This window comes from Camelus dromedarius, chromosome 17, assembly GCF_036321535.1.
Source record: "Camelus dromedarius isolate mCamDro1 chromosome 17, mCamDro1.pat, whole genome shotgun sequence".
NCBI lineage: Eukaryota > Metazoa > Chordata > Mammalia > Artiodactyla > Camelidae > Camelus > Camelus dromedarius.
The window spans coordinates 40924733-40952385 of NC_087452.1; the positions used below are offsets into that span (position 1 = coordinate 40924733).

General features: G+C 42.4%; 1 protein-coding gene across 1 annotated transcript in view; it reads left to right on the forward strand.

The window, feature by feature from the left end:
* SCN11A (sodium voltage-gated channel alpha subunit 11) overlaps positions 1–27653 on the forward strand; it is a 123660-nt gene that overhangs the window by 23372 nt on the left and 72635 nt on the right. The window contains exons 4-6 of the mRNA XM_064496730.1: positions 7485–7639; positions 22511–23970; positions 25560–25694. Of these exons, the coding sequence (XP_064352800.1) occupies positions 23900–23970; positions 25560–25694 (206 nt within the window). The 5' untranslated portion in view covers positions 7485–7639; positions 22511–23899. The remainder of the gene's footprint in view (positions 1–7484; positions 7640–22510; positions 23971–25559; positions 25695–27653) is intronic.

Sequence of the window (27653 nt, forward strand, 5' to 3'; positions counted from 1 at the left end):
CTTCCACTATCAACATCCCAAACCAGCATGGTACATCTGTTAAATCAATGAACCTACACTGACATATCATTATCACCCAAAGTCCATAGTTAACACTAGGGTTCACTCTTGGTAATGTACATTCTATGGATTTTGACAAATGTATAATGTCATGTATTCAACGTTATAGTATCATACAGAATAGTTTCACTGCCATACAGATACTCTGTGCTGGATCTAGTCATCCCTCCCTGACTCCTAACCCCTTGCAAACACTGGTATTTTTACTGTCTTCATAGTTTCACCTTTTCCAGGTTGTCATATAGTTGGAATTGTATAGTTTGTAGCCTTTTAGATTGGCTTCTTTCACTTAGTAATATGCCTTTATATTTCCTCCATGTCTTTTCATGGCTTTATAGTTTATTTCTTTTTAAATACTGCATAATATTCCATTGCCTAGATGTACCACAGTTTATTTATCCATTCACCCACTAAAGGACATCTTGGTTACTTCGAAGTTTTTATGGTCCTTTTTGCCCATGGGCTTTTGCTTGAATGAATCATCCCAGCTGGTGAAACTCAGCTCTCTTTTTACTTCACAAAAATATTCCATTTACACAAAGTATCTGTGAGTAAGGAAAATTTATCGTAGCACTGGTCATGGGGCATATTACAGACAAAATAAACTTACAAGTACACATTTCACAATATTTGTATCTCATTTAGACTTCTTTGTACCTTACTGGTTAATAATCATTGGTCAGATTTCAAAACTTACTGCATACTACAGTAATCAAAATATTGTGCTAATGGTAGAAGGATGGGCATAGAGATGAATGGAATAGAATTGAAAGTCCATAAGTAAATCCATATATCTGTGATCAGCTGATTTTTGACAAGGATACCAAGAGTATTCATTGAGGGAAAAAAATGACCTTTTCAACAAATGCTGCTGGAACAGCTCAATAGCCCCATGCAAAATAAGGAAATTGGACTCCCTACCTCATGCCTTTTATAAAAATTAATTCAAAATGGATCAAAGGCCTAAATGGAAGTAGTGAAACTATAAAACTCTTAGAGAGTAGCATATCTATAAATCTTCATGACCTTGGACTGGGCAATGATTTCTTAAGTATGACACCAAAATCACAAATAATAAAAAGAAAAATAGGTAAATCGGATTTCCTCAAAATTAAAACTTTGTGCATTAAAGGACACTACCAAGAAAGTGAAAAGGCAACTCATAGAATGGGGAAAATATTGTAAATCATAGGATCTGATAAGGGTCTCATATCCAGCTAAACAACAAAGAGACAAACAGCTCAGTAGCATTTCTTCTAGGAAGATATACATGTAGGGGAAGAAAAGTAATTTTCCCTCTATGCTTCTAGGTTTTTTCTGACACCCTCTCCCATCCCTCCCATCCCCCTGGCAATAAGACAGATTAACAGGAGAAAAACAAATTTAATTAAGTATATATGTATGAGAACTCCACAAATATATGAGACTCAAAGAAGTCACCAAAGGAAGAAGCTCTTATATCTTTTAGACAAAGAAACAATATATCTTTGAAGAATTGACAAGACAAAGGGGTTTGGCCTAAGGGTAGTGAAATGGTGAAGAAGTAACAAGGTTTGTTATAGAGCCCCCTTGGCCCTAAGTTCCCTGTCTTGGGTGTTAAGGATGTCTTCTACCCTCCTGGTACATGGAGAGTACCTTTCACCTGAGAGATTTATCTCCTGCTTTCAGGGGGACAGAGGAGGGTCAGAGTGTCCTTCTTGCACTGGCTGTTTTTCAGATACCTTTAATTCAACATAATCAGTATGCCAAAGTGACATATTTTGGGGTGACATATTCTGAGCCGACATATTCTGAGCCCCTACATACAAATGGCCAATAAACACATGATAATGCTCAACATCGTTAGTCATTAAAGAAATGCAAATCGAGACTGCAATGAGATACCGCTTTATATCCACTTGAATGGCTATAATCCTAGTGCACAACATTGTAAATATACTTAAAGCCATTGACTGTACACTTTAAAATGATTTAAATGGTGAACTTTACGTCATTAAAAAACTAAGTTCGGGAGGCTGATGTAACCTTGGGTCATTTGACATGAGCATGGTGTTTATTCATTCATTTAATAAATGTTTAGTGAGTATCTTCAGTGTGCTAGGTAGTGAAACGCACATACTAACAAGGTTAAATCATGACTGTTGTACCCAAAAAAGGTTTAGTCTAGAGGAGGAAGTGACTATTAAATAATTAAGTTGCATATGGTAAGTGTTGTAATAGAACCGAGTAAAACTTATCCAAGCACAGAAGAAAGGGCGAACAACTTTGGGGAGATTGAGAAAGCCTTTCTAGAGGAGACATTTGAACTTAATCTTGAAGGAGAACAGTTTGCCAAGTGGAGAAGTGGGTGAGCAGTATAAGGAATATGTGCAAAGTCAGACTTAAAAGGATGAACCATATTCCAAGAATGAATTTCCCAATTACTGTGCAAGCCTTGAAGACTTGTAGAGCCAGACCTCACCCAGTCCAGGCCAAACCAGACACAAATCCAGAATCTCTCAACAGGAAGAAGGGCTTTTAAGCCTTGCCAGACCTTGCAAAGCTCTTCTGACCTGTTTAGAGCTAAGCTAATGTATCCAAGTGATTGGACTGCAATGCATTGGTCCCAAGAGTCAGTTACAGTGTCAGTAATAGTAAAATTGGAAGTGAAGCTTAATTTCAGTAGATGGCAGTAGTGACAAAGCAGATATTTGTATTTCTTTTCAGTTATTTTAGCTTTAGGTGTTGACCACAGCTTTAGGGCTTAAGTGCACTGGGTCTGGAAGCCAGGGCCTGTAGGGACCTTAGTCAATCCTCAGCCAGCATCACAAAGTTTACAGTTGACCACCTTCATCAGTGGTAGTCTCATCACACTTTCCCCAGTGGAGTCTTTTCACCCAGAAACTACAATACTAATTCCTGTTTTTGAGTGCAAGGGAACCTCATTCCCAGAGTACTTACTGCTGGAGTACCCATAATTACAAGTTGGGAAGTAAAGTCCATCATAATATGAAATGTTCACTATTAAATCAATCCATATAAAGATAGTCCCCATTCACACCTCCTCTGGTTTAACACTGGTATCTACCCCCCACCCAACATAACTGTCAGATGTTGTCACTGTGATTACCATGCCAACCAATTGCAAAGTGAAATTGCCAGTCTTGCAAAAGATGCAGGATTTCATAAAAATAATGAAAGTGATGGTAGAGGACTGATTCAATAATTGTCAGAAAACCTCCAAGAAATGATAATGTGGCAGAGTTTGTCTGGTTACAACTGAAAAAGAGAAAATCACCAAAGATGATGATATAATAGAGGTTTCAGAAGGAGATGATTGGAAATTCAAAAGGTTCAGAGAAGTCCTGGGGAAAAGTGATGAACCCCTTGACTATTTTGCAAAATTTGCTTCTTAAAAACCTTTCTGTGACGGTCAAATGAAAAGTGATTGATGTCATATTTTGCTGTGTTACAATTTTTTTTTCAGGAAAAAAGCATTCCCCAAACGAGTCTTAAATCATTTTTCTGTTCTAAGAATTAGTCCATTTTTTGCAGTTACAATCAAAATGTAATCCAATATAAAAATAAATTTACTATCATAATTTTTAGTTCTTTTTAAGATGAAATCCCAATTCACACTCCTTCTACTCCCTCCCACACTATTTGTTCTAAAATGTTGCTTCTCATTTAAGTGGATTCACTTAAAGTGACCTTTCCCCAGGGTTAATTATCCTCAGAAACTTTTCTTCTAAGAACTCCTTAATTCTACCCCATATGAGCTTATAAGGTGCACATGTTCCATTGCAATGTGATTATGCAGCTTCCTCCATCACCAGAAATAGAATCTGTTTCTCTAACTCTTATATCTGGGCTTGGCTATGTCTTGCTTTGACCAGTAGGACATTGGTAAATGTGATACAAATAGAGGTTTAAGAAATGTTTGCACACTGGGGCTTTCTTTCCCTTGCTGAGCTGGAAATCTGAGACCACCATGTGAACAAGCTTCAAGCTAGCCTCCCAGCAAATAAAAGGCCATCCTCACCTCAGCTGATAGCCAAACAGTTGCCAGATATATGAGTGACATAATAGTGTCAAACAGATGATCTGAGATCATCCAGCATCCAGCCAACCCAACAGTTGATGATAGCAAGCCCAGGAAAGGTCAGTCAAACCAGCCTGAGAGATAAAGAGGTGCCCCAGGAGAACTGAATTTTCCTTTCCTCTTCTCATTGCAGCCCATTCTCTGGGGCTGGTGGGCCAAGTGCAGCATTATCCACTGCTCCTGAGAATCAACCAAACTCTCCCTGTCCTTGGAAATCAAGAAAAAGCACCGGATGAGAGTCAGGTGCCAGCTGGGCTGTGTGATGCTTGACAAGTCACTTAACCTATCTGTGGATTGGTCACCTAATCTCAAAAGTAGTGACTATGCCACTCTGATGGGGTTTCTGTAAGGAGTAAGTGAGATTAAAGGTGTGAGAGTTTTAGCAGGACACAATGACTGTAAAGGTTTTTTTTTTTTTTTTAACTATTTAAAAGGTATCAGGTAGAAGGTAAAGGAATTCCTCCTTTCATTGAATCATGTAGACTGTGTGAGCAGGAGAGGGATGTAATGGGAAGTTGAATGTCAAGAAGGGGAAGATCAACCAGCCAGAGGGATGCAGATGGTCTGTAAGACAGATACAGAAGTCAGTAGTCATATTTAGTAAAACTATAGGCTGAGGGGAGAGCTGTCTGCTGTCTATCAATGTTTTGAGGCAAAAATCACAGCACGTTCTTGACGAAGATTGAGTACTGAGCTCCATGAATGATTTGGCCACAGCCAGTCCTGGATGGGTTGAAATCTAGGTCTTTATTCTGTTACTTAACTATGATGAGTCAGTTCATCAGGCCTTCGGTGAAAAGCTTCACTGTTAGAGCATGTGTGAATTGCAAAGGCTGTGTTGGACTTGGTTTCATCACTTAAGGATCTTGGGGAGAACAGAACTGTGAAACAACTGGAGATTATTTTGCAGTCTAAACCACAGACCGCAAGTTCAACTGCTTACCGGGACCCAGCAGGTGATGTATCTAAGGAAGCATGCCAGTTGTAAGAAAACAATTGCATGGATGGAATCTAAATGACATTGGACCTTAATGTGAAAATATCAGGAATGGTGAAGACAGAGCAAACAGAGCTTGAGTCATGTCAAAGGGGCAGTAGCCCCAGCTCAGCTTCCAAGTTGCTCGGAAAGAATGCAGACTTAGAATTGCCAGATGATCTGGTTTGGTTTAAAGAAGAAAGAAATCTAGATGTTTACATGGAATTTCTCAATTTTTTACAGCTCTTTAATAAAATGGCAAAACATGGATCTGCAGCTTTCTTTGTGACCTCTGCAAACACGGGGTGATGGGTGGAAAGCTGGGGAAGTTCAGAGAAGAGATAAGAGAGGGTGGCAGTGAGCCTGGACTCCTGGGCCTGAGTGATGGACACTTCCTGTCAGGAGGGCTGGTCATCGGCTCTCTGTGGATGGAGGACAGGATGTAGAGGTGCGTCTTCCTAGCACACTCCTGTAGCCCAGGGACTGGCTCTGACTTGGTCTGCTCCCTGCACATAGCAGCGATTTCCTTGAGGGAAACAGTGGGCACATGGAGAGAAGAGTCTTTCCTTTGTTTATTTTTTACAAAACAATGTGGAATTGTCAAAGTGATTCAAGGCAACATTTTCTAACATTTGGAGAGTAGAAAATAAAAAGTGAGAGCTCTCCTCCCATCTCTCTCCTCCTCTCCATTTCCATTTCTAAGAAGTAATCACTGATAACATTTTTTGTCTATTATTCCAGAAACTTTCTAAGCATATAAAACCCTACACATGATTTCTTTTTTTTTTTTTTCTAGGAGGCAGAGGAGAAATGTGATAGGCCACTGAACAGAGAGCACAGTCCCATCTCTGTGTCTTTATGTCTATAGTGTCTCCTGCTTGGAAGGCCTCTCTCCTCTTCTCCTTGCGTGAATGCCTTTAAAGGCAGCGCAGTGCAGAACACATACCCCAAGTCAGACTTTCTGGCTCCACATCCTGGCTCTCCCATTTACTAGCTCAGTTTCTAGCTGAAATTACTCATGCCATGATTTTCTCGTCTATGAAAAGGGCACTGAAAGTAGAATCTGTCTCAAAGGGTTGTTATTATATTGAAATTAAATGTGTTAAGATATATGAAGGGCTTGGGGCAAGATTTGGCACAGATCAAGTGGTGTATGGGTGTTTACTATTATTATTGTTCTCAAAGGTCTAGCATTTGTTTCCTTTCTACTACGAAACCTTTCTCAATCATCCCTAGTTCTTGCTCCTCTCTCCTTCTCCACCTTACCTCCTTTAGGACTAATTATGCCACCAAATTTTCTCAACATGGGTCATATGTGCCTGCGCATTGTTGACCTGTCGAGGGCAGGTGTCATGCCTCTCACTTCTTTGTGTCTTTGCAGAGGCATTGCATGAACAGAGGTGGGGCAGGAATGTAGGTGCGAGGACCTCCAGGTCTGTGTCCTGCTTGCTGGCTTTCACTGAGAGGTCAGGGAGCTCAAGACCCAGCTGCCCCTCCCCTTGGTGCTGAAGGGGAGAGGGGAATCGAGTGCTTCCCTTGCTTTGAGCTCCTCTTTATATTCCCCACAAGATGCCTTGCCAAAAGTTAGAGCAGTTTTAGAAACTCTCTGCTAGTAACAGGGCCCTAAGGGTGACAATGCTCGGCACTTTTCCTCTCCCCAGGGAGCCTCTGAGATCATCTCAGTAAAACTTTAATGCCTGGAAGTCAATTAGAGTGGAGAATTCTCCTGTAATCAAAAGAGGCAAGGCTTTTATTGGAAAGGTGAAAACAAGAGGGGAAGGATGGCAGCTGTGTGAGGCTCTGCAGAGCTAATGGCTTGGGCTGGGAAAATTATTTCAGCAGAGTCAGACCATATCTACCAGGCTTCAAGGCAAAAGGAGGGGCTGTGGCGTGGGCAGAGAGGGGAAACAGGCTATAGGTGGCCTTCATTATTATCCTTAAAGTGTGCTGAAGGGTTCTCAGAGCAGGTTTACGCCTTTGCTTTCCTAGATCATCCAACAGATCCATGCAGTAAGAATTGCTCTCCATCTCTCATTTTAGAGAGGAGGCCCAGAACTTCAGAGAGTTTAATATCACACTGGAATTAACACCCTAGCCTGTCCACTTCTTTCAGAAAGCAGACCTGGCTAAAGTGAGGAGTGTGGATGAGTAGGGAGGAAACCCTGCTCTAAGCACATTCTCCAAAAGTGGCACCTCCTTGGTTCCTGGTAAGAGAATTCTGAAAAGCTGTTAGAGGAAGTCATGTCAAATTTGTGACTTCAATATTAGTGGACAGATGCATGGGTTGTATGTGTCTGTTCCATTTACTGCTGCATAACAAATCACCCCAAAACTGATTGTCCTCCAACAACCATCTTATATTCACAGATCCTGTGAGTCGGGAATTCAGGCAGGGCAACAATGAGGATGGCTTGTCTGCTTCATGATGTCTGGGGCCTCAGCTGAAAGGACATGTATTCCCTGCTTGACAGGGTTCACTTGACAGCTGGAGGCTGGAATCTTCTGGTCTTTGCATTTTTAAGGTAAGACTCAGTAAAGCTGATCAATTAGCATTCACTAAAATGTCAGTGCACAGAATGAGTTTGATGGTTTTCATAGGTTGACCAACTTGGGGGTGAAGTTAGAGTCTTTCAGATGACATGGGCAGATAGCTGCCTCCTTCATGTGAGGCCTGGTCTTGGGAGGCAACTTTTGAGTCTCAGAGTTGGGGAGATCACTTCCTTCTTCAGTAGTCAACCCACATTCCTTCATGAGTCTCTGGGAGAGTTCAGGCGTTGGAGAGACCCTGTCATGTAAGGAAAAAGCCATAAGCTAGGGATATGGACCCCAGGCACGCCTGTACCACTAGCCAGCCCAGCAGAGTGACAGTGATCCCTGTAAAACAGGAGGGGTGTGTGTGTGTGTGTGTGTGTGTGTGTGTGTGTGTGTGTGTATCAGAAAGAAAGAGAAAGAGAAAGAGAGAGAGAGAGAAATGCTTGCACCTTGACAATGATTAGTAGCCTTGGTCAATTTCCTTTACATCTTTAGCTGGAACTTCCATTAATTCCTTTTCCTTCAATTGGTCATGTCGCCCATTCATTAACTCTGGTGGGTCCCTTTGTACATTCTGAACTCCAAGCAGGAATCTATGAAGAGTTTGAAAAACAGGGCAGAAGCAGGGTCTGTCCAGCCAAACTCTTCCTTGAATGGGGAACATCTAGCCCCACTGAAGTCTATTCTACACATCTGGAACCACTCCCTTGGACCCATTTGTACCTCTCAGAACCTCACCACTCCACTTCAGCCCTACCTATTCTCCACTTTCTCTCTGCTGGTCGGGTCCATCTGACACACCTACTGGCTGTATCTGCACTTCCTTCTGGCATCTGTGTGGACAGTGTGGGAGCCAGCCACCAGATAGCCTCTAGTCATTCTTGCCCCCTGGGATCACGCCCCTGTGTAGTCTCCTCTCACACTGAATAGGGCTGAGCTGTGTAATCAAGAGGAAACTGTGGGAATAACAAAGTGTGACTTCTGAGGCTAGGCCATAAGAGAGATTGTGGCTTTTCCTTACTTTCTTACATCATTTATTCTGGGTAAGGCAGCTGTCATGTGTGTGGACACTCAAGCAGACTGTGGAAAGATCCAGGTAGTGGGGAATCGAAGTTTCCCACCAACAGCCAGCACAACCTGCCAGCCAGTGAGTGAGCCACCTGTGAAGCAGATCCTCCAGCCCCAGTCAAGACTTTGGATGACAACAGCCCATGTCTTGGCTGCAGCCTCATGAGAGACCATGAGCTAGAAGCACCTAGTAAGCCACATTTGAATTCCTGACCAACAGAAACTGTGAGATAATAACAGTTGACTGTTATTTTAAGCCTCTAAGTTTTATGGTCATTTCTCATGTAGCAGTAGATGACTAATACAGACTATTAAATGATGTCTATCTCGCCCACAGTTTTTCCCATCTTAGCAAATGGCAGCTCCATCTACTTCAGCAGTCTACCTAGATCCTTCTCTTCCCCTCACATCCCACATCAGCAAGTCCTTTAAGACAGCTTTTCCTGAAAACTGCATTATAAGTCTGTCTGCTCTTCTCTACCTTCACTGCCATGGCCACTGTCACCTCTTGCCTGGACTCCTGGAGCAGTGTTTTCATTCATTTTTCTATTTCTACACTTGTCTCCTGCAGTCAGTTCTCAAGACAACTAGCCGGAAAGATATATTTTTTAAAAATCAGCTTACATCACTCCTCTGTTCAGGCCCTCTGGTGGCTAATGCCACATCATAAAGCAAACTCCTCACTGCGGCCCAGAGACACTCCATGATTCAGTTCTTGCCTAGCTCTCTGCCCTCATCTCCTAACCACTTTCTTGCTCCCTCACTTGGCTGTAGCCGCATTGGCCTTCCTTACTGCTCCTTGACTATCCCACCTCAATAAATTTGCATTTGCTGTTACCTTCCTAGAATGCTCCTCCCCAGGTCTTCATCTGCCTTGTTCCCACATTTTATTGAAGGCTCAGCATAAATTTCACCTCCTTAGAAAGGCCTTTCTCAACAATTCAATATAAACACTTCCCTTTCCCATCTACTCCCTTGCTCTCACCACTGAGGTACCATATCAGTTCTTGCGTTGCAAACAACGGAAACTGACTCTTTCCTATTTAAAATAGCAATGGTGGAAAGATGGGAGAAGAGTTCATTTGATTGAAGGCAATGTTGAAGAGCCAGGAAAAGCCAGATAACAGGCGGCTCTGAACATCTCTAGCTGGACATGGTACCATTCCAATGGGGGGACTTCAGTTGAAGAATGAGTAAGCCCAACTTGGGGAGTGCAGTCTGAGAGCTCTTATTAAAAAAGACCTGCTGGTCACAGAGCAGGACTACTCTGGGATTCCTCCTATGGCCTGGTGGTCAAGGAGCCGACACAGGCAGGAGGAAAGAAGAGCTTGGAGAAGGATGACTCGTGTAGAAACCTTCCCGAAGTAATTAGACTAAAAAGAATTAGAAATGTGATGAGCAGGACTTCATTTTACCCCATTCTCCTGGGAACAAATCAATGAACTGATCATTATCTTCACCAGAGGCCCATTTAGAAACAGAACATAGAAAAAGCACATAGAACCAAAGGACATGTAATGTGTAAATATATCTCTAAGTAATTTCTGTCTTTAACTTCCTGGTGGGTGAAACCCAACACAAGCTTAGCTTAAGCAGAAAGTGGCTTTGTTTTTTAAATAGAGAGAAATCATTCTTCCATGAAACCACTGGTCATTCATAATGGCCAAAGGCTAGAACCAGAAAATTCAGAGTCCTTAGTAACTCAGAGGGGTTCTACTCTATTTCTCACAACCCCCCTGTGAGCTAGGAGCTATTATTAACTCATAGGTGAGGAAACTGAGGCATAGAGAGGTTAAGTAATTGCCTTTTCTTGCTCCTAGAATAGATGGGTTATCATTTGTCTGAGCCTAGCCCTTGGGGGTTTCAGGATTTCCTTGCTCATTCTTCCATTACTTCCTTTCTCCATTCGAGTGAGACTCAAGCTCCCAGCACAGGGGAGGGCAGGCTGTAGAGGACCCAGTGTCCACTGAAACTATCTTATAGGGCACAGCAGTGCCCTTCTCAGTCCGCAGTGTTTCTGCTTCTTGGGAGTCCTCAAGTGGGGGAGTCCAGTGTCCTGTGCTCTTTGTCTGAGGCCTGACCACTCTGGACAAAGTGACACAGAGAAAAGAGCATCAGCTTTCATGGAGGAGAAATCACTGAGACCATGTAATCCGGGGGCCTTAGGCCCACAGGCTGCAAGAGCCACTCAGGTACTAAGTGCCTTGAGCAAAATAAGCGGGACAAGAGGCATGTAAGGGCTGCGGCTGATGGCCTCATCTAAAACAACCTGGCTTCTGCTCAGCGCTGGCTTATTCTGCCATGTTGGACTGGTACCCAACGTTGTCAGATTTTCTGATTTTTCAAGAGAAGCCAGACCTTTTTTTCTCCTACTTCATGAGATTATTCTGACAATTAAATGAAGTAATCCAGCTAAAGTACTTGGAACATGCATGTGGTATGTTGAGGAAGGTCTCAGTAAGTGTTGGTTCTGTCATTATTATTGCACTTCATGGATATGGAAGCCAAGGCCCAGAAGGGACTCCACAGGTTCACAGTGGTAGATACTACAGGTTGGCCCACCCAGGCTTCTGACCCTGGGCTGGGGCTCTTCCTTCCTGGTTTCCCTCTCCTGCCCCAACTCTGTCCTGGGCCATCAACCACCTTCATTGTGTAGCATGACACATTTAGGTAACCACATGCTACTTGCCACTGTATTTCTGCTGATTTCCTATTTTTAGAGAAATCTCCTTCCCTGAATAAACGAAACCTTTCTTTAAATTTGTTTCAGCAGACAACCCGCAAAGTTCTTTCTTCTGCCTTTAAGTTCATATAGGACTATCAGCTTTGAAGCACCTCCCTCCCTATTTTACTAACTCCAAGGGCCTATATTGTACAAACTCAGACTTCTCTATTTAAGCCAGGGGCTCACCTACTGTTTACCCAGGGCCATTAAACCATTAAGAAAAATGCTGCTTCGTGGGCTAGGACGATTTATGCACTTTGTTGAGAGTGAAGCTAATTTCCTCTTGCTCTGTGGAAAATGCTGTTTACACTCATTAAAGGTTCCGGGACTTCTGCATCCTGAGCTCATCCAGGTGTGGTCCCAACAGAGCAGGCAACAGGACTACCATTTCCCCCTGAGCACTCGGCTTTTTGGCCCTAACAGCTCCAAACAGGACCTAGTATTGGCCTCAGTCTCTACTTTTGACCTATACTTATTCTTGTGGTTCTGAGCTAATGCCACCTCACTTTCTCTCCCTGTCAGATTCATCTCCCTCACTAGAACGTCTCAGGTTGAATGGGAGCACTCTCTGCCCCTCTTGGTTTTTGAACTGGAATTCTCCCTGTGGATTGCCCTGTTGCCTCCTTCTTTGCCTTGCGGAAGGCCACCATGGCACTTGACCCCCCCCAAATCTGCCATAGTCAGATGGCCTGCTGCCCTTTCCAGAGATGAAGAGTATAAGAAGAGAACCTGAAGACCTATCTCTAAAGATACCACATGGTGCTGGGCCCGGTAGCCACTGGTTTCCCCTGGTTTTCAAGTTTGCCACTTTTTCCTCAGCTGGCAGAGCTGTATTTCCTATTGGAGCCAACTGTAAGCCATTTTCCAGGTCTGTTTTTCTGAACTACTTCTGGGAAATGTAATTTTGGTGGAAGGGGAGACAGCTGCACTCTTTGCATTTGCCCATCAGGTCAGGAAGTGACATTCTTGGATAATAAGAATTTCCATAATAGATGGAAGGTCCAACTCCAGAGAAGGCTTGTGGTTGATGAGATTAAGGTTTTTCTGAATGAGAAGATAAGGAGCCACATAAAGTGAACTGTAACGTTGGAAATTGTGACGCACGCAGACAGATGTAGGGAGAAGGGTGGAAGTAGACAAAGGAAGACCAGAGATCGATCAGTGTCAAGTTTTGTTCCTCCCTGCTAGACACAATCACCTACCAGAAACGCAGAAAACCCCCATAACTCTCCTGGGTTCAGAGACACCTGAAGACTCTCACACGTCTCTCCTTGTCCTCTTGCCTTTCCCATGGTGTTCAGTTTGTAGTCTCCATACTGCAGACTTGGAGAGGGAAGTGGCCTGCCTGGGCTCCTGCTGTCAGCACATGTAGTAGCTGCATCTCCTGATTCCCCTTAATGACTGAGATCACTGTACACAGTTGACTGCACTGGTTCTGGGTATTTTGTTGCACTGCTCACCCATTAACTTCTCTCCTTGGAAAGATGTTTAAAAAACCACTTTGCCTCTGGAAGTGGGCTATTGGCATGCTGCAGGCCTGGGTTAAATCTCAGGGTGACCACAGAACAGCTTTCTTATTGAGGAAAGAGGCCAAGTGGTGAGGTTAGTGCCATGCTGAGGAGGATCTTAAATGTTTGCTGGGGAATTCTTGAAGAGATTTTGTAGTGAATTGGGAGACTTCCGTTTTTTTAGCTAAGCGATAACCTGCCCATATATGAATTTTTGACTGTGTAGAGAATCGATCAGAGAAGACAAGGGCTGGAGGGGTCTATTATAATGGTCCATATGCCAGAGGACGGGAGCAGGATTGGCACTGGTGATGGAGAAAAAAAGTTAGAAGAGATTTCAGAGGAGCTATATGCAGACTTAGCAGAGAAGTATTTTATGAACGGTGAAGTTTAAAAGGTTGATGGAAGTCCGTTGAAAATTTTATTAGTTATGTGTTTATTTTTATGTGTTGAAGTCCCTGCCTGTCATGGTCTCACATGAATGACATGGTGGAGGTCTGCTGAAAATGGATATGGAAATGATAGTGTCTCGAGTACTCAAAAGGTTCAGAAAGCTCTGATTCTCAAAACCTGGGAGCAGCACACCCTGCTGTGCCTTTGTGGTCCCAGGAAGCAGTTCTGGCCTCACTGAAGAAAGCTTGCAGTATCTCCCATGCCTCATTATCAAAATGGAAACAGAGAGGCTGAATAAGGAAGATAAAAGTTATATCCACAAGGAATTGCAGGACTCTACAACTTTATATCTCAAAAATCTAAGATTCATTCACTCATTAATTCATCCACTCATTCATTCATCCACTCATTCATTCAACAAATACCATCAAGTGCCTACGAAGTATCAGGCACCGTGCCTGATTATGGAAATTTAATGGTGAGCAAAACCAGGAATGGTCAGAGCCCTCGTGCAATTTACATAATCTGGAGGGAAAGACAGATGTTAACCAATCTCATAAACAAATGGAAAACTGCCATTGGGATAAGTTCTAGGGGGAGACTCCCAGTGCTCTAAGGTCTGAGAGTGGGAGGATTTGGCCCAATCAGGGAGGTCTGTGAAGGTTTTCTCAAGAAAATATCTTAGACTGGAAGGAGTTCAGGTGAGCTAAGAGGGTGGGAAAGAGGGTTCTGAGGTTGGGGTGGGGGAACAGCGTGTGCAAAAATCCTGTAGAGACTTGGAGAGCAGTAAGGACAGAAAGAAAGCTGTTGTGGCCAGAGTGGAAAGGGCAAGGGGAAGAATGAAGGGACAGGAGGCTGGAGAGGGCAGGGCCAGACCCCACCAGGCCTGTGAGCCACGATGATAAGGGGCTTGTCTTTATCCTTGCTCATTGTGTTTAAAGTCTGATCACATCATGTTGTCTTCACTGTATTACTTTTTTTAGGATTACTTTCTATTTATGGCAAGTATTACTGGTTTCTAATGGATAATGGTGACATACAGATTCTTTAGAAAAATATATTTAAGATGGAAAGCTGACTTGAGTTAAGTAAAAATAGTAAGCTAATTGTTATATGGGTGGCAGGCAGAACTGGCAAGAATCACAAACGTGGCACAGAGAACTCTTGTGGAAGGACAGTGGATGCTGGAGGGAGCAGGCCTGGTTTGAAATCCTGGCCCCTGCACCACCAGCTCTGTGACCTGGGCACTGAGCACCAGTTTTCTTTTCTGTAAAATAGGGATGATAATACCTGCTTTGTGTGAGTGGCTGCGATGAGTAATGAAACATTGTAGAAGGTTCTCACAGTGCCTGGCACATCACAGACAATCAGAGAATGTTCTTCGAAGGAGAAAAAGTTTTCTGGAAGCATCCAGGATGGTGATGGTGGGGAGAGGCTGAGGGCAGTTTGACTATTCACATATTCCTGGAAAGAAGTGACACATTGTGACACAGGGTGGTAGCAAGAAGAGGAAAGACTGGAGAGAAGGTAACACTGGAGTTATGTCTTTAAAAAATGGCCAATCTGCTTGTTAATCAATATGTAGAGAGAAAAAACACCCTGCATCCCAAGTGGAAGATACAGTGAGTACAGGTGCAGAAGTGCAATCATCGGCACGTTCAAGGGAGTGGAGATGATCCAATTTGGGTTAGAGTGGGAAATGAGTCCAGAAAGGCAGGTGAGGGTAGAGTCATACTGTGCAGCTTTATCTGAAGGGTAGGTAACTATGACCAAAACAAGACTGAGCGAAAAGAAAAATAACACTAACAATAGTAATGGCTCACATCTGTGGAGCACTTATGATGTGTCAGGCAATGTTCTAAATATTTTTCAAATATTAACTCTTCATTCTCATATCAATCTCATGACCTCATGTCAATGACTGTTTTCTCTAATTTACAGATGAGGAAACTGAGGCACAGAGAGGTTAAGATGCTTGTTCAAGATTATGTAACTCAATCAGTAGCTAATGGGGAGTCCTCCAGGCCTTCTGAGCAGCTCTGGTCTCCGAAGTGGCATGTGCAGGGTGGATGGAGGGCAGGAGGATTGGGAGGCAGGCTGGCCAGAGAGGCAACTGTGGTAACATTTCAGATAACTTATAAGAACCAGTCTAGGCTGGTGGAAATTCAGAGTGGAGCAGAAACCCACTCTTCTTTTTTTTCTGTTTTTATTTTTTAGTAACTACTATGTACTCAGCAACAATTCAATAATTCCTTTTGTTGTCTCTGTTATTGAACAGAAATGCTTTATGGATCTAAATTCACCATAGGACATCTTATCTCTGAAGAGAAACTTTTAAGGGAGCTTATATCTCATTCCTGGTTTAGGAACCACTGCTCTGAAATGATCCACACTCTGAACAGATATTAAATATCTCCCTGGCTACTCCTAGTCATACATGTAATGATAAATCACTACCTTCTGAGGAGCAAGGCTCTTGGTAAGTAAAAAGCCTGGATTTGGGTAGAGAGCCTGGAGAAAGCTGAATTGCTCAGCATGAAGAGCAGGAAGAGCTGATCCTGGTGCAAATGAGACAGGGAGATAGGAGAACCAGGGAGATCGTGTGAGATGGGGGATTTGGGGAAGGTGACCAAAGAGCTGTTCAGATCAGGAGTGTGCAATCTTTGATGTGAAATGGCTTGTTTTCCTGTTACATAAAACCCCTGCCCTCGTCTCTCCAGGCCTTCAGTCAAGTCCCCTGCATTCAAAAATGTCTTACATGAAGTGTGAGTGGATGGTTTTGAGTGTGTGAAAATGGAAACAATCCTCATAAATATGGGAACTTGGTTTATGATAGTATATGTATTTCTGTTGTTTAACTTTCAGTATTTCTGTTTTCTTTTAGTTATATCTCATAACAAGCATATAACTGGACTTTTTACTTTAAATCTAATACAATGTTATTTGAAACTGGAGAGTTCAGCCTATTTGCCTTTATAGTGGTTACTGATAGACTGATATATTTCTACTAATTTATTATGTTTCTTTTTATATTGCACTTTCTGTTTTCTTATTTTTTAAACCAACTCTATTGTCTTTTTTTAAAAAAGAAAAAATTGTGGTAAAATACACATAACAAAATTTATCATCTTTTTTATTATGTAAGTTTCAGGTGTACAGCATTATAATTCAACATTTGTATACAGTACAAAGTGATCACAAGTTTAGTTACCACCCATCATGACACAGTTGACCCCTCTCACTCATTTCACCCACCCCCAATCCCCTTCCCCTCTGGTAACTATTAATCTGTTCTCTGTATCTGTGAGTTTGGTTTTGTTTTATTTTGTTTGCTCAATTTTTTGTTTGTTTCTTTCTGTTTTTAGATTCCACATATGAATGAAATCATATAGTATTTGTCTTTATCCATCTGACTTATTTCACTTAGCATCATGCCTTCAAAGTCCATTCATGTTGTTGCAAATGGCGGGGTCTTCTTATTTTTTTATGGCTGAGTAGTGTTCCATTGTATATGTACCACATCCTTATCCAGTCATCTATTGATGGGCTCTTAGGTTGTTTACATATCTTGGCTATTATAAATAAAAGTTATAAGTTGCACTTTCTGTGTCTATTTCTTTAGCAAGTTATTTTAACATTCCTACACTAGTCTGAAGTTAACATTTTAATCCCCGTGCTGAATTAGACAATGATCGTCTCCCAGTTATCCAATGTTTTACTTCTAGCCTTCCTTTTCACCCCTCAAATTAGGCATTATTATTATTATTATCATCATCATTATTATCATTAGCGTTATTATTAATTTCAGAGTCAGTGTTTGCTTAGTTAAGCCACATATTAATATATTTTTACTTATCATTTTTACATGTGTCTTAGCCTTTCTATCTGGGAAAAATTTTCTTCAGCTTGAAGTGTATTTTTTAGGATTTTCTTTAGGGAGGATCTTTTTATGATAAACTTTTCTTAGTTTTTGTCTGAAATTGTCTGTATTTCACTGTTGTTCTTGAAAGATAGTTTTACCAGCATAGAATTTTAGGTTGACAGGTTTTTGTTTTTTTTCTCACTCTCAGTGCATTAGGCATTTTATTCTGTTCCCTTCTGTATTCCTTTATTGCTGCTGAGGTGTCAGCCATCAATTCAGTTGTCCATTCATTGGTACATGATCTGTTTTTTCTCTGTGGCAGCTTTCAAAACCTAGTTGCCTTGGATGTTGTAAAGGTTTTTTTTAAAAGATTTAAAAATCTTTCTTTGGATTTATTGAGCTTCTTGGACTCAAATATTGTGTTTTTCTAACAATTTTGGGAATTTCTCCGTTATTATAATGCACTTTGTTGTCTTTTTATCTTTGTCTCTATTATTTCTTTTTGGAACTTTGATTGGAATTAGGATGTGTAACTTCCAAATAAGTTGAGGAGAAAATGATGGTAAGAAAAAGAAAAGGAGTAAAGAATGGAGATTGTTGGACATTATGCAAAGTGAAATAAGCCAGTCACAAAAAGACAAATGCTGTATGATTCTACTTATATGAGGTACCTATGAGTAGTGAATTTAGAGACAGAAAGTAGAATGGTGGTTGGCAGGACTGGAGGGAGGGGAGAATAGGGAGATGTTTAATGGGTACAGAGTTTCAGTTTTGCGAGATGAAAAGAATTCTGAAGGTTGGTCTCACAACAATGTGAATGCTTAACACTATTGAAATTTGTATTTAAAAGATGGTAAATTTTCATTCACAATAGCCAAAATACAGAAATAACCTAAGTGCCCATTTAATTGGACTAATATTAGACTTTCTTGATCTATCTTCCATGTCTCTTAACTCCTCTTTTTGTTTTGCATCATTTTGTGTTCCTGTGCTGCACTTTGGTTTAATTTCTTTATATTTACCTTCCATTTAAAAATTTGTCTCTGCTTGTGTGTCTAATCTGCTATTTAACCTACATATTCATTTCTACTTGCAGTTGCTAAATATTTTAAATCCTAGTCATTCTATTTGTTTCACTTTAAAATTTGCCAAGATCATTCTTTACAGTCTCTTGTTCCCTCATATGCTTTCTGTTAGTTCTTAAATTTTCTGTCTGATAATTCCAGTACCTGAAATCTTTGTGTTGTCCATTGTTTTGACTGGCTCTCACAAATGGTGACTTATTTCCTTCTATGTTTTATGATTTTGATTGTGAACTGCTAATTTTTATTAAAACTTTATTTGTGGGAATTGCTTGAGGTCGGGATAAAAGTTGAATTTCTCCAGAAAGGATTTGTTTTTGTGTCTGCTAGCCTCTTTCTAGAGGCAAATTTTATCTCTTGCTCACCTTATTTTGTAGGTATGGCCCTTTGATGCTCCAGTTTTACACAGTGGACTCCTCTTAAACATCCCACTTTAGAGGGCCCCAGACCTTCTGTCCTGCTCCACACTCTGTGTGGTCATCTAAATGGACGCATAAGGTCTTGAGGGTGTGGCAGAGACCCTTCCAGTAAAAGGTAGTGCCAACACTCTCTTCCATCCAAGGCCTTCTATTATCTCTTTACCTCTAAAGTTCTCAGAGCTTTTTAAATGTTTTAATTCTTCATCTTTTAATATTTTATCCAATATTTTAGTTGTTTCAATTGCAAGAATTATTTAAGGTATCTAACTCTCTATACTGATGGAAATGTCACTCCAGGGTCATCTTGAAGCTTCACATTTTCTTTATATAAAAGCCATTATCTCATACTCCTTTCTTTGTTAGCATTTTGATTTGAGATATGTATATATGTATACATATAGTTTCAGTACTGACTCCTGACTTTAAGAAGAACCTGTGAGCCTCTAATTAACAGGCTTGTGAAAAAGTTTTTTTCTCTTGAGAGTACATTTATTTACACAAAAGCTTCATGGAAAGGAATATAGCAATTAATTTTTTGTGTGTGTGATAAAACTGAAGGTTGAGAATAGTCTTTAAACATAAAATTAAATATAAATTTATATGAGTGTTTAGGAAAAGGAACATGGCCTTCAAACTTCTACCTGTGCTATGTCTTAAAACTCTCTTTTTCTAGTTCTGTAATCATAAAAGTGTCTTTTGCTAATGTTTGTTAAACTGTCTCATAGACACGTGGACTTCCACATTTGAATGTCATCTGCCATATCATGTAACTGTAACTCTCCAGGTCTTGCTAATAACTGTCGTATAAGCATTACTTGTGAAATCCAGGTCTGTAACAGTTCTATATGTTTCTTAATTTCTTTCTTTGTTGATGGTGTCAGATTCACTTTGCCTCTTCTGTCTTTGACCATGGAAATATTAATTTATTCCCAGACTATAACACATTCTTTGTCATAAAGTGAATGTTTGAAAGGTTTTTTTTTTCTATGCAGCCCACAGTGAGTTCAATATGCTTGTATATACCCTCTCAACTGAGTGAAGATAGAAGCTGTGTTTTACTCATTTCTGTGTCTAAGTGCTTTATAATTTAGTAGGAACTCATGAATATGATGAATAGAATAGAAACATAAGAAGAAAAACAGAGTCAAAATCCAAGTTTTTGAATAGTAATTAAATCTGCTATTGAGGCCACTTGGCTTTCTTTAGGGTGCGAGACATCTGAGTGGGGCCCAGCAGCGGCAAAGCTGGTGTTCAAAGCCTGGGGAATCTTGAGGTGATCTCCTGCCACTCAGCCCACCCCTCTGATTCTCTCTCTCTTAGGCCACCTGTCTGCCAACAGCCCCAGCCAAAGGGGCATCGGAGTGTTGGTAAATGGGCCTTGGCCACTGCAGGGGGCTGGGGAGGGAGGTTGGCCCAATACCTGTCATCTCTGCATGATGGCTTTGTGGTCCTGGAGAAGCTACAAGTCTGAGACTGCTCCCACCTCCCCTCCTCATTCAGGCAGGCCCAGCATTTTGTTCCCTCCAATTAACTGTACATAATAACAAGGAGTGAAACCAAGTGATTTAAGTAATAATTTATCATATTCAGTTCACCATTAACAGCCATCTAGTGTTTCCTTTGCCCTTTTAAATGAGTCTTTGTTCTGATGCTCAGCTCTTTTGTGTATTCCATAAGCTTTTAGCGAGTGTTTTCCCTCCCTCCCTCCACTTTTCCTCCCTCCTCCTGCCTTCTTGAGCTTTGAAGCACTGGTGTCTTTCTGGAAGCAGCTGAGCCACCTCTCCTCTAGCATCCTTATCCCATTTAATAGGGAGCTTAAGTGTTAATTTATGAGCATGAACTCCAAGCTGGGTGCTGAGAGGTGCAAGGGAAGAGGGTACTGTCTTTACCCTGGACCAGCTTTCAGCCTAACTGGGGAGATGAGACTTATCCAACACGAAGCAGTCAGAGGAGGACGGAGGGGACAGTATTTGTCAGTGTCAGCACAGTAAGGCTGTGAGAAAAGCTCCCTGGATGAAAGGACTGAAACTGAGTTCTGAATGTCATTGTGGATTTGGGGAGGCAGTAGAGGAGAGGGCAGCCTACGCAGGGGCCCTGTGGGCACACAGGTGTGGATTTGGGCAATCTGGCATGAGGGCAGGTAAGGTGAGGTCAGGGATGTGAACCTTATCCAGGCTAGTGCTTGTTAGGGGCCTTTTGTCTGCCTGCTTGCTAGTTTATCTTATCTTTGGGATCACCTGACCTGTGAGCCTTCTTTCCTTAACCCCAAGGTTTCTAGGGTGTGGACAGCCCAACCTTGCAGAGGAAGTCAGGCAGTGGCCCCAGTGAAGTTTTAGGTCTTCTGGGTCTATTTACTTTCAGTGCTGTATTCTGCTGGGCTGTATGTAGTTGCATGTGTGTGTGTGTGTGTGTGTGTGTGTGTGTGTGTGTTTGTGTGTGTGTGTCTGTGTGTGTCTGTGTGTGTGTATGAGTGATCGAGTGCATATGAATGCACACCTTGACTCTCAGGGACTCTCATCACACACTTGTGTTTCTGGATTTGAGGCTGGAGTGGTAATAACAGAACTGGGGCAGCAGGGACCATAGCATTGAGTCACTGAGGCTATAAGACCCTGGGTCCCCAAGAGGCCCTGATAGCAGGCAGATCTGTCTCTACCTGCAGCCTGGTCAGCTCCCCGATGGTGGAGTTTGGGGCTCAGGATGGGGAGATAGGGAAGCCTGGACCTTCAGAGGGGCTGGGGGAGCACCCAGTGCAGATCCCTCCTCTTGAGCAAGGTCCCAGGGCTCGGAGGGCACATTTAAGATCCCATGGTCAGTGTGCCCATAGCCCAGCACGATGACCCCTTTTCAGAAGGAAACAATGTGCTGGGGGAGGGGTCCCACTGGACTTCCAAGGAGCCAAGGCACTAAGAGGCAGCACTGCCCAAGACACAGATCATCCCAGAGAGTGAGCTGAGGAGGGAGAAACTGTGGACAGACCTCAGAGGTCTGACTCTCCAGGCATCTAGGAGCCTGTACTCATGTTCTCACTTCAAGGTGTCTCTTGGCTAAAATGTCTTAAAAATGAGGCCTCAGAGGGAAGAAAAAATTAAGATTTCTGGTATTTATTTTAATTTCTAAAATTAAATGTAAAATTGAGACCAAATAAAAGAAGACAACATTCCCTTTAATTCAAAATTATGGGAATCCAATGAAGTGGAGACATATTTCTTTACTAAAATTTCTTTTGGGGAAAGCATATTATTTATTTGAAAAAAATACTCAGATAAATTGCTTGAGATGGCAGTTAAGACCCCAAGGGCAGGCATGTAAAAAAATAGAGAGGGGCATCTTTGAAGCTGTTACACTCAGACATCTAAAGAAGTTTTTCTCATTTCTGAGAGGAAAGGCAGTAGGAAATTTAGATGAATAGAAAGAATTGAGGGTCCAGTGGTGTCAGGGAAGGCCAAGAGAGCTCCTCCAGGGCCAGAAGCAAGGGGCGGCAGGAGTGGACACAGGTGACAGCAGAGGGACAGGCAGCTAACACAGGCACTACAGATAAAAGGACACATTCTTTTAATGTAATAGATGGCCACAGGTTCAAGCACGCCTGGGGGTTTTGGTTGAGCCACCTTACATGGAGGTAGCCAGGGAGGTTTTGTGCTCGTGGAGAGAGAACTGAGTCTCAGCCAGTTTAGGGTTTTGACTTGAAGCAGTTAACCTGGGGCCACGTGGTGAACTGAGGAGGAAGGTCTTCCGATTTCTGTGACGCCCAGTCATTCTATTTCTGAACTTGAGCCTCAGCAGATATTGTATCTCTTCCAGGTACATTGTGAATTCATTTCCAGAAGACTTTGAATTTGCTGTAGAAATAGCAACATCCACTTTCTGCCTCATCAGGAAAAAGCAGAGAAAGAAAGCTGACATGTCATCTCAGGGGACACTGAACTGCATCCCCTGGACCACCTTCAGCCTCCAAGGGATGTTGGGGAGGGGGCAGAGAGGGAGGATGGGAAGGAGGAGGTCAGGACAGCAGCTTCACAGTCAGTTCAGATGTGTTTCTTCCTGTCACTATAGCTCAACTCCCTTCCTCTGTGTTCCCTAAGGAGTGACTGTGCAGATATCTGATGTCACTGCAAGCCACTGAGTTTTTGTTCAAAACCTAGACCCATTCCTCCCTTTTACAAGCTTGGTGGTGCTGCTTCTTTAAGACTTTATGTTGTCTTTTCCTCTTCCCTTCCTCCCCAACAAGAGCAAACGGAGAAGAATGAAGCCAGGGTAAATTGAAAAATGTTTGAAACCTATTAAGCGTGGCTACAAGTTTATTGTAATTCTTAAGTTAATTATATCCTTTTTGACTTCCAGCCAGTCCCTTCATTGGCCTTCCTTATAGACTTGGCCACCTATCCCAGCCTCAGGCTGGCGGCGTGCCTATCTGCCTGCCTTGTTCCTTCCCTCCCTCCTCCCCACCACCTCTTCCCTCCTCCCTCCTGCACAAGTAAGTCAGCAATCCTCTGTAGCTACGACCTCCTAGAGCTTAAATGTGGTTGTGGCTGTGGTGGGTATAAAGAATTTGGAGTGTGTGTGTATTTGTACGCATGTGAAGGATAGGGACATGGTAGTTAGTGGAAGATGCCATATATAAATGCTAACTCTTACTGCAGACACATGCATTTATTTCAGCTTGTACCTTACAAAGTGTTATCTCCTGAATATTTTAATCTCACGAATCCTTTGTGCAGTAGGTTTTATCAGTTTCTGGATGAAGAAACTGAGGCTCAGAGAAGTTTTACAAAAAGATTGATCACAGATCTATTAGGTGGCAGAACAAGATGGGATTCAGACCAAGTCTTTGATTCTAAGATGTGTGTGTGTATGTGTTTCCTCTCTACACTATACTGGTTCTCAAATAATAATAGAGCTGTACTTTTGTATAACTTGAGTTTCTCTCTGCTCCATGCTCTGAAGGCCTCTGTTTGCATCTTGCTTTCAACTCCCTGATGCTCTCTTTCTTGCTTTATAGTTCTGTGTACACCTTTCTTTGTCATAAAGAGACTGCAGGCTACTCAAAGGTTCAGGTCTTGTTTTGGTATTGCTCTGCAGTAGTGGAGGTTCAATGTCATCTTTGCTAAATCAACAGATGGGAGGCGTGGCTGCTGCTGAAGCCGCTGCCCCATACTTGGCCACTGATGCTGAAGTTGATCAGCGTATCAGATGGTGGTGAGACTGGCAAGGTCTTGCTGCCTGCAGCACTTGAGGGAAGCGGCGATGCTGTATGGCTTGAGGTATGCAAATGTGGGTGCTCTGGTGTTGGCATATCTTCCAAGGAGGATCCAGCACAGGTGCTCTGCTCCATCTTTCAAATGCATGTTTGCCTTCCCTAAGTTCTCCATAGGAGAGGGGAGTCTGGGGAAAGTCCTGAACGCAAACCCCAAATGGCTTAGGCAGCCTGTGTTTTTGTATTACTCTTTGTCACTTCAGTCCTTACATTTCGAATCATTTTCACTTGCTTGAAGATGGAGCTGGAAAGATTCTTTTAAACTTCAGAGTGGGAAGTCTGAATCTGACTTAATAGCTTAGGAAAATAATATTTGCAAAGAGTTTATATTAAAAAAAGGTCAGGCCTCTTAAGATAATGGATTTAGAGGCCTCCTTTACCTCTTCAAATGCACACATTTTTATCCATGTAAAAAATGCTTATTAACTCTAAGTATTTCGCTTATTCTTTGATCTTCCCTTATTCCGAGAGTCACCCTGAAATCAGACAAAGGTTTAGAATTTCTGATCACTGCCTTAAAAAGTCAGGTCATATACGCTGTGCCAGGCCTGGTTCTAATCCCATCCGATGTCTGTGATTTCATCCTTTCCATGGGGTCCAGATGTTGAGTCAGTAGGGGGAGAAAAGCAACCAGGCCTTTTCTCTGTTAAATTAAGGTACTTATATCTAGTGCTTGCAAAGTGTTTTTACAGCTGTTATCACATTTGCTTCTTAAGACTAAGGTGATTTGAAAGATTATCCCATTTTATAGGAAGAAAATTAAGGTTCAGAGAAATTGAATGATCCTTCCAATATCACACAGCTTACAGTGGTAGAGCCCAGTTCTTTTGACTAGTATTCAGTGCCCTTTCTGGCAGGACCAAAATCTGCCTGTGATTCCAATCCGACACTCCTTTAAATACCTACTTCCTACCTCCTGACTTCTTATAAACACACGTCCTCTGTCTTTTACCTCAGTTGGCTTTCAGCTAGCCTCTGGAAGGTGACGTGGTTGAGAATTTCTTATGCTTACACTGCCCAGAGAAATTTCAATTTTCCCCAAGAATTAACAAAACAGAAGCCTACATGGGAGAGTTTTGGGTATGGTGACAGGTCCATTGCAATGTTGCTTTGGTGGCCAAGGGGTCTTCTTAGTGTCCCTTACGACAAACACATAAGCAAACATGTATTTTCATAGGTCTGAACCCAAGTGTTGATGGCATAAGAAAAAAGCAAGGAGGAGGAAATGAATGGGTGCTTTGTGAACAGTTTCACATTGTGGACCTTGGGAGGTCCTGGGGGGCAGGACCCTAGGGGGCCCCGAGTTAGGCAGCCTGCAGACTAAGCTGAATACAGAAACAGCATGGCTTTTCAGATAGACTTTTCTGTATTTTCGCACCCACTTGGATGAGACCAAAGGAAAAAAAAAACAACCTGTTTCTTTATTAATGATGCTTTCTGCAGAGTTAGATTAAGCACTGATTAAAGGCAGATGCTTCCAAAGTATAAATGTAAGTACCATCTCAGTCACTTCTCCAGTTACAGGGTTTCCTACACGATTCTTTAAAATCACTTTGGCTCTCTTCCCATCTGCCCTCCTCCGTGCTCTCCACCCAGCTTTGGAGCCGCCCCTCCTAGAAGGGCTTCAACTGCCAGGAGCAGGAGCTCGGACTCCGTGAGGGACTTGCTCTGCGGAGAGTTTCACGAGGTACACCCAGGGCTGCTGCCTGGAGCCATCTTACCAGAAGGCAGGTAAGTCCTCTGGGCTGGGGGCACCCCTGTTCTTCTGTCCTTCCAAGGCTGGACCTGCCACTATGGAACTTGCTCTGTTTTTTCATTTGGATGGAGTACAGGCCTTTTGTAACCTTTTCCTGTTCAAATAAGAGGCAGAGAGCAGGTACAAGATATGTGGCTCAGGTGATGAGGTGGTTTTCCTCCTTTCAAATGCATGAAGGCATGGAGACCAGATGGCTGGCCTGATAGGTGCTCGCAACCCTGGACTTTGTGTCAGGAATTGCACTTTTCTAGAAATGATGTGCTCAACTCTTGTCTCCATCGGAGGCTGTAGTGCAAATCCTCCAAATATTTTCTGAATTCCCTGTGGCCAGTTAACTTAATCAGAAATTTATGTATGCAAGGGTTTTTGTTTGTTTGTTTCTTGTTTTGTTTTTCTGAAGAGCTAGCAACCTAATCTTGGGATTGGCTTTGGACTGAGATCAAATTGTGTTAAAGTCTGTTCATGTTCCTTTGCTTTCTGATTTTCTTTTGGGATCTATGAAGGAGGAAGAGTATATATATATATATTTTTGTAACCCACATTAACAAGCATGGCTATGTGTCACCAAAATTAGGAACGTGTTATACAAACCAGCACCCAAAAATGGATGAAGGATTTGGATGGATGGATGCCCCTTCCTGTAGGATGCATCCACCATTGGGCTGTCTGGCTTGGGTGAGTGGGAGGGTGACATGGTGGGGCCAGTGGAATGCCTGTGGGAGTGACATGTGGATGGGGAGGTGGCAGCGACGCTGATGTCGAGGGAAGAACATCACCCCCACCGAGGGTGCCATCAACCCAGCCCAGCCCTGCTGGAAGCTGTGTGGCTTTCTCCTCCGGACTCCCTCCTCTCACCTCCGTGGGATGTCTTAGCTTGAGTATGAAGAACTAGGCATGTAGGTGGAATTGCATGGTGGTGATTGTTTGGGGTTGAGATGCTCCAGCACTCACAGGATCATAGGCAAGTGTCTCCATTTCTCTAAGCCCTAGTGTTTCTCTTCTGTAAAATATGGGTGATGTAATAATATCTACCCTGTAGCTTTCTTGGGAAATTGTGAAAGATAATCCATTTAAAGCGTTTGACTCTGCTTAGCCCATAGCTCAGAACTCTCACTAACCTCAGCATGGACCTTGGGCATTTTGGCTTGTGACGGCCGGATCCATGCTAAAACGTTTTGGCTGTGCAGGTATAATCCTTTTGTGACTTTCCTCACCGGTTAGGGTAAAGTGTAAGGGTCAGGTTGTCTAGTTTGGCTCCTTGCTTGGAGGAAAAACTAGAGCAAAACACTAGTAAAAGGAAGATGTAGGGTTAATTTACCTCTGCCTCTTAGGAGAAGAATTAACCTTAATTCCAGTTGAGTATTTCCTTTCAGAAATCCCCCAAGGATAATATTTATCTCATGAGATTACTCTGAGGATTAAATGAGATAATATATATCAACACACTCAAGATTTTGCCTGGAACAGGGTAGACACCGTTAAATGACATCTATTATTGTGAAAAAGTTTGTGATTAATTAATCACAAGGTAAAATTGCATATGCATCACAAATGACAGTTATATAAACATATTCACGAAAAGACTATGGAAAAGTACACCAGAATGTTGTAACATGAATGTGTTAGGTAGCTTTGTTTTGTGGGTGATCATTTCCTTTTCTTGTTTTCTAAACTTTATTTAATAAATGATTCTATCAGCCAGGGCCCTGGCAGGAAACATGTGATGCATTCAAACTGGGCATTTTGAGGATGTTGTATTGAAGGATATTTTACAAAAGTTGAAGCACAGTTACAGTAACAGAAATAAATGAGAGTGCTATTCTCAGGGGTTGTGGGAGTGGGGTGCCATTACATCCCACATGTGAAGGGGCAGGGGAGGGAGCTACTAAAGAACTGGAGAGAAAGCTGTGTGGACGGGCCATCTGACAGGAGCT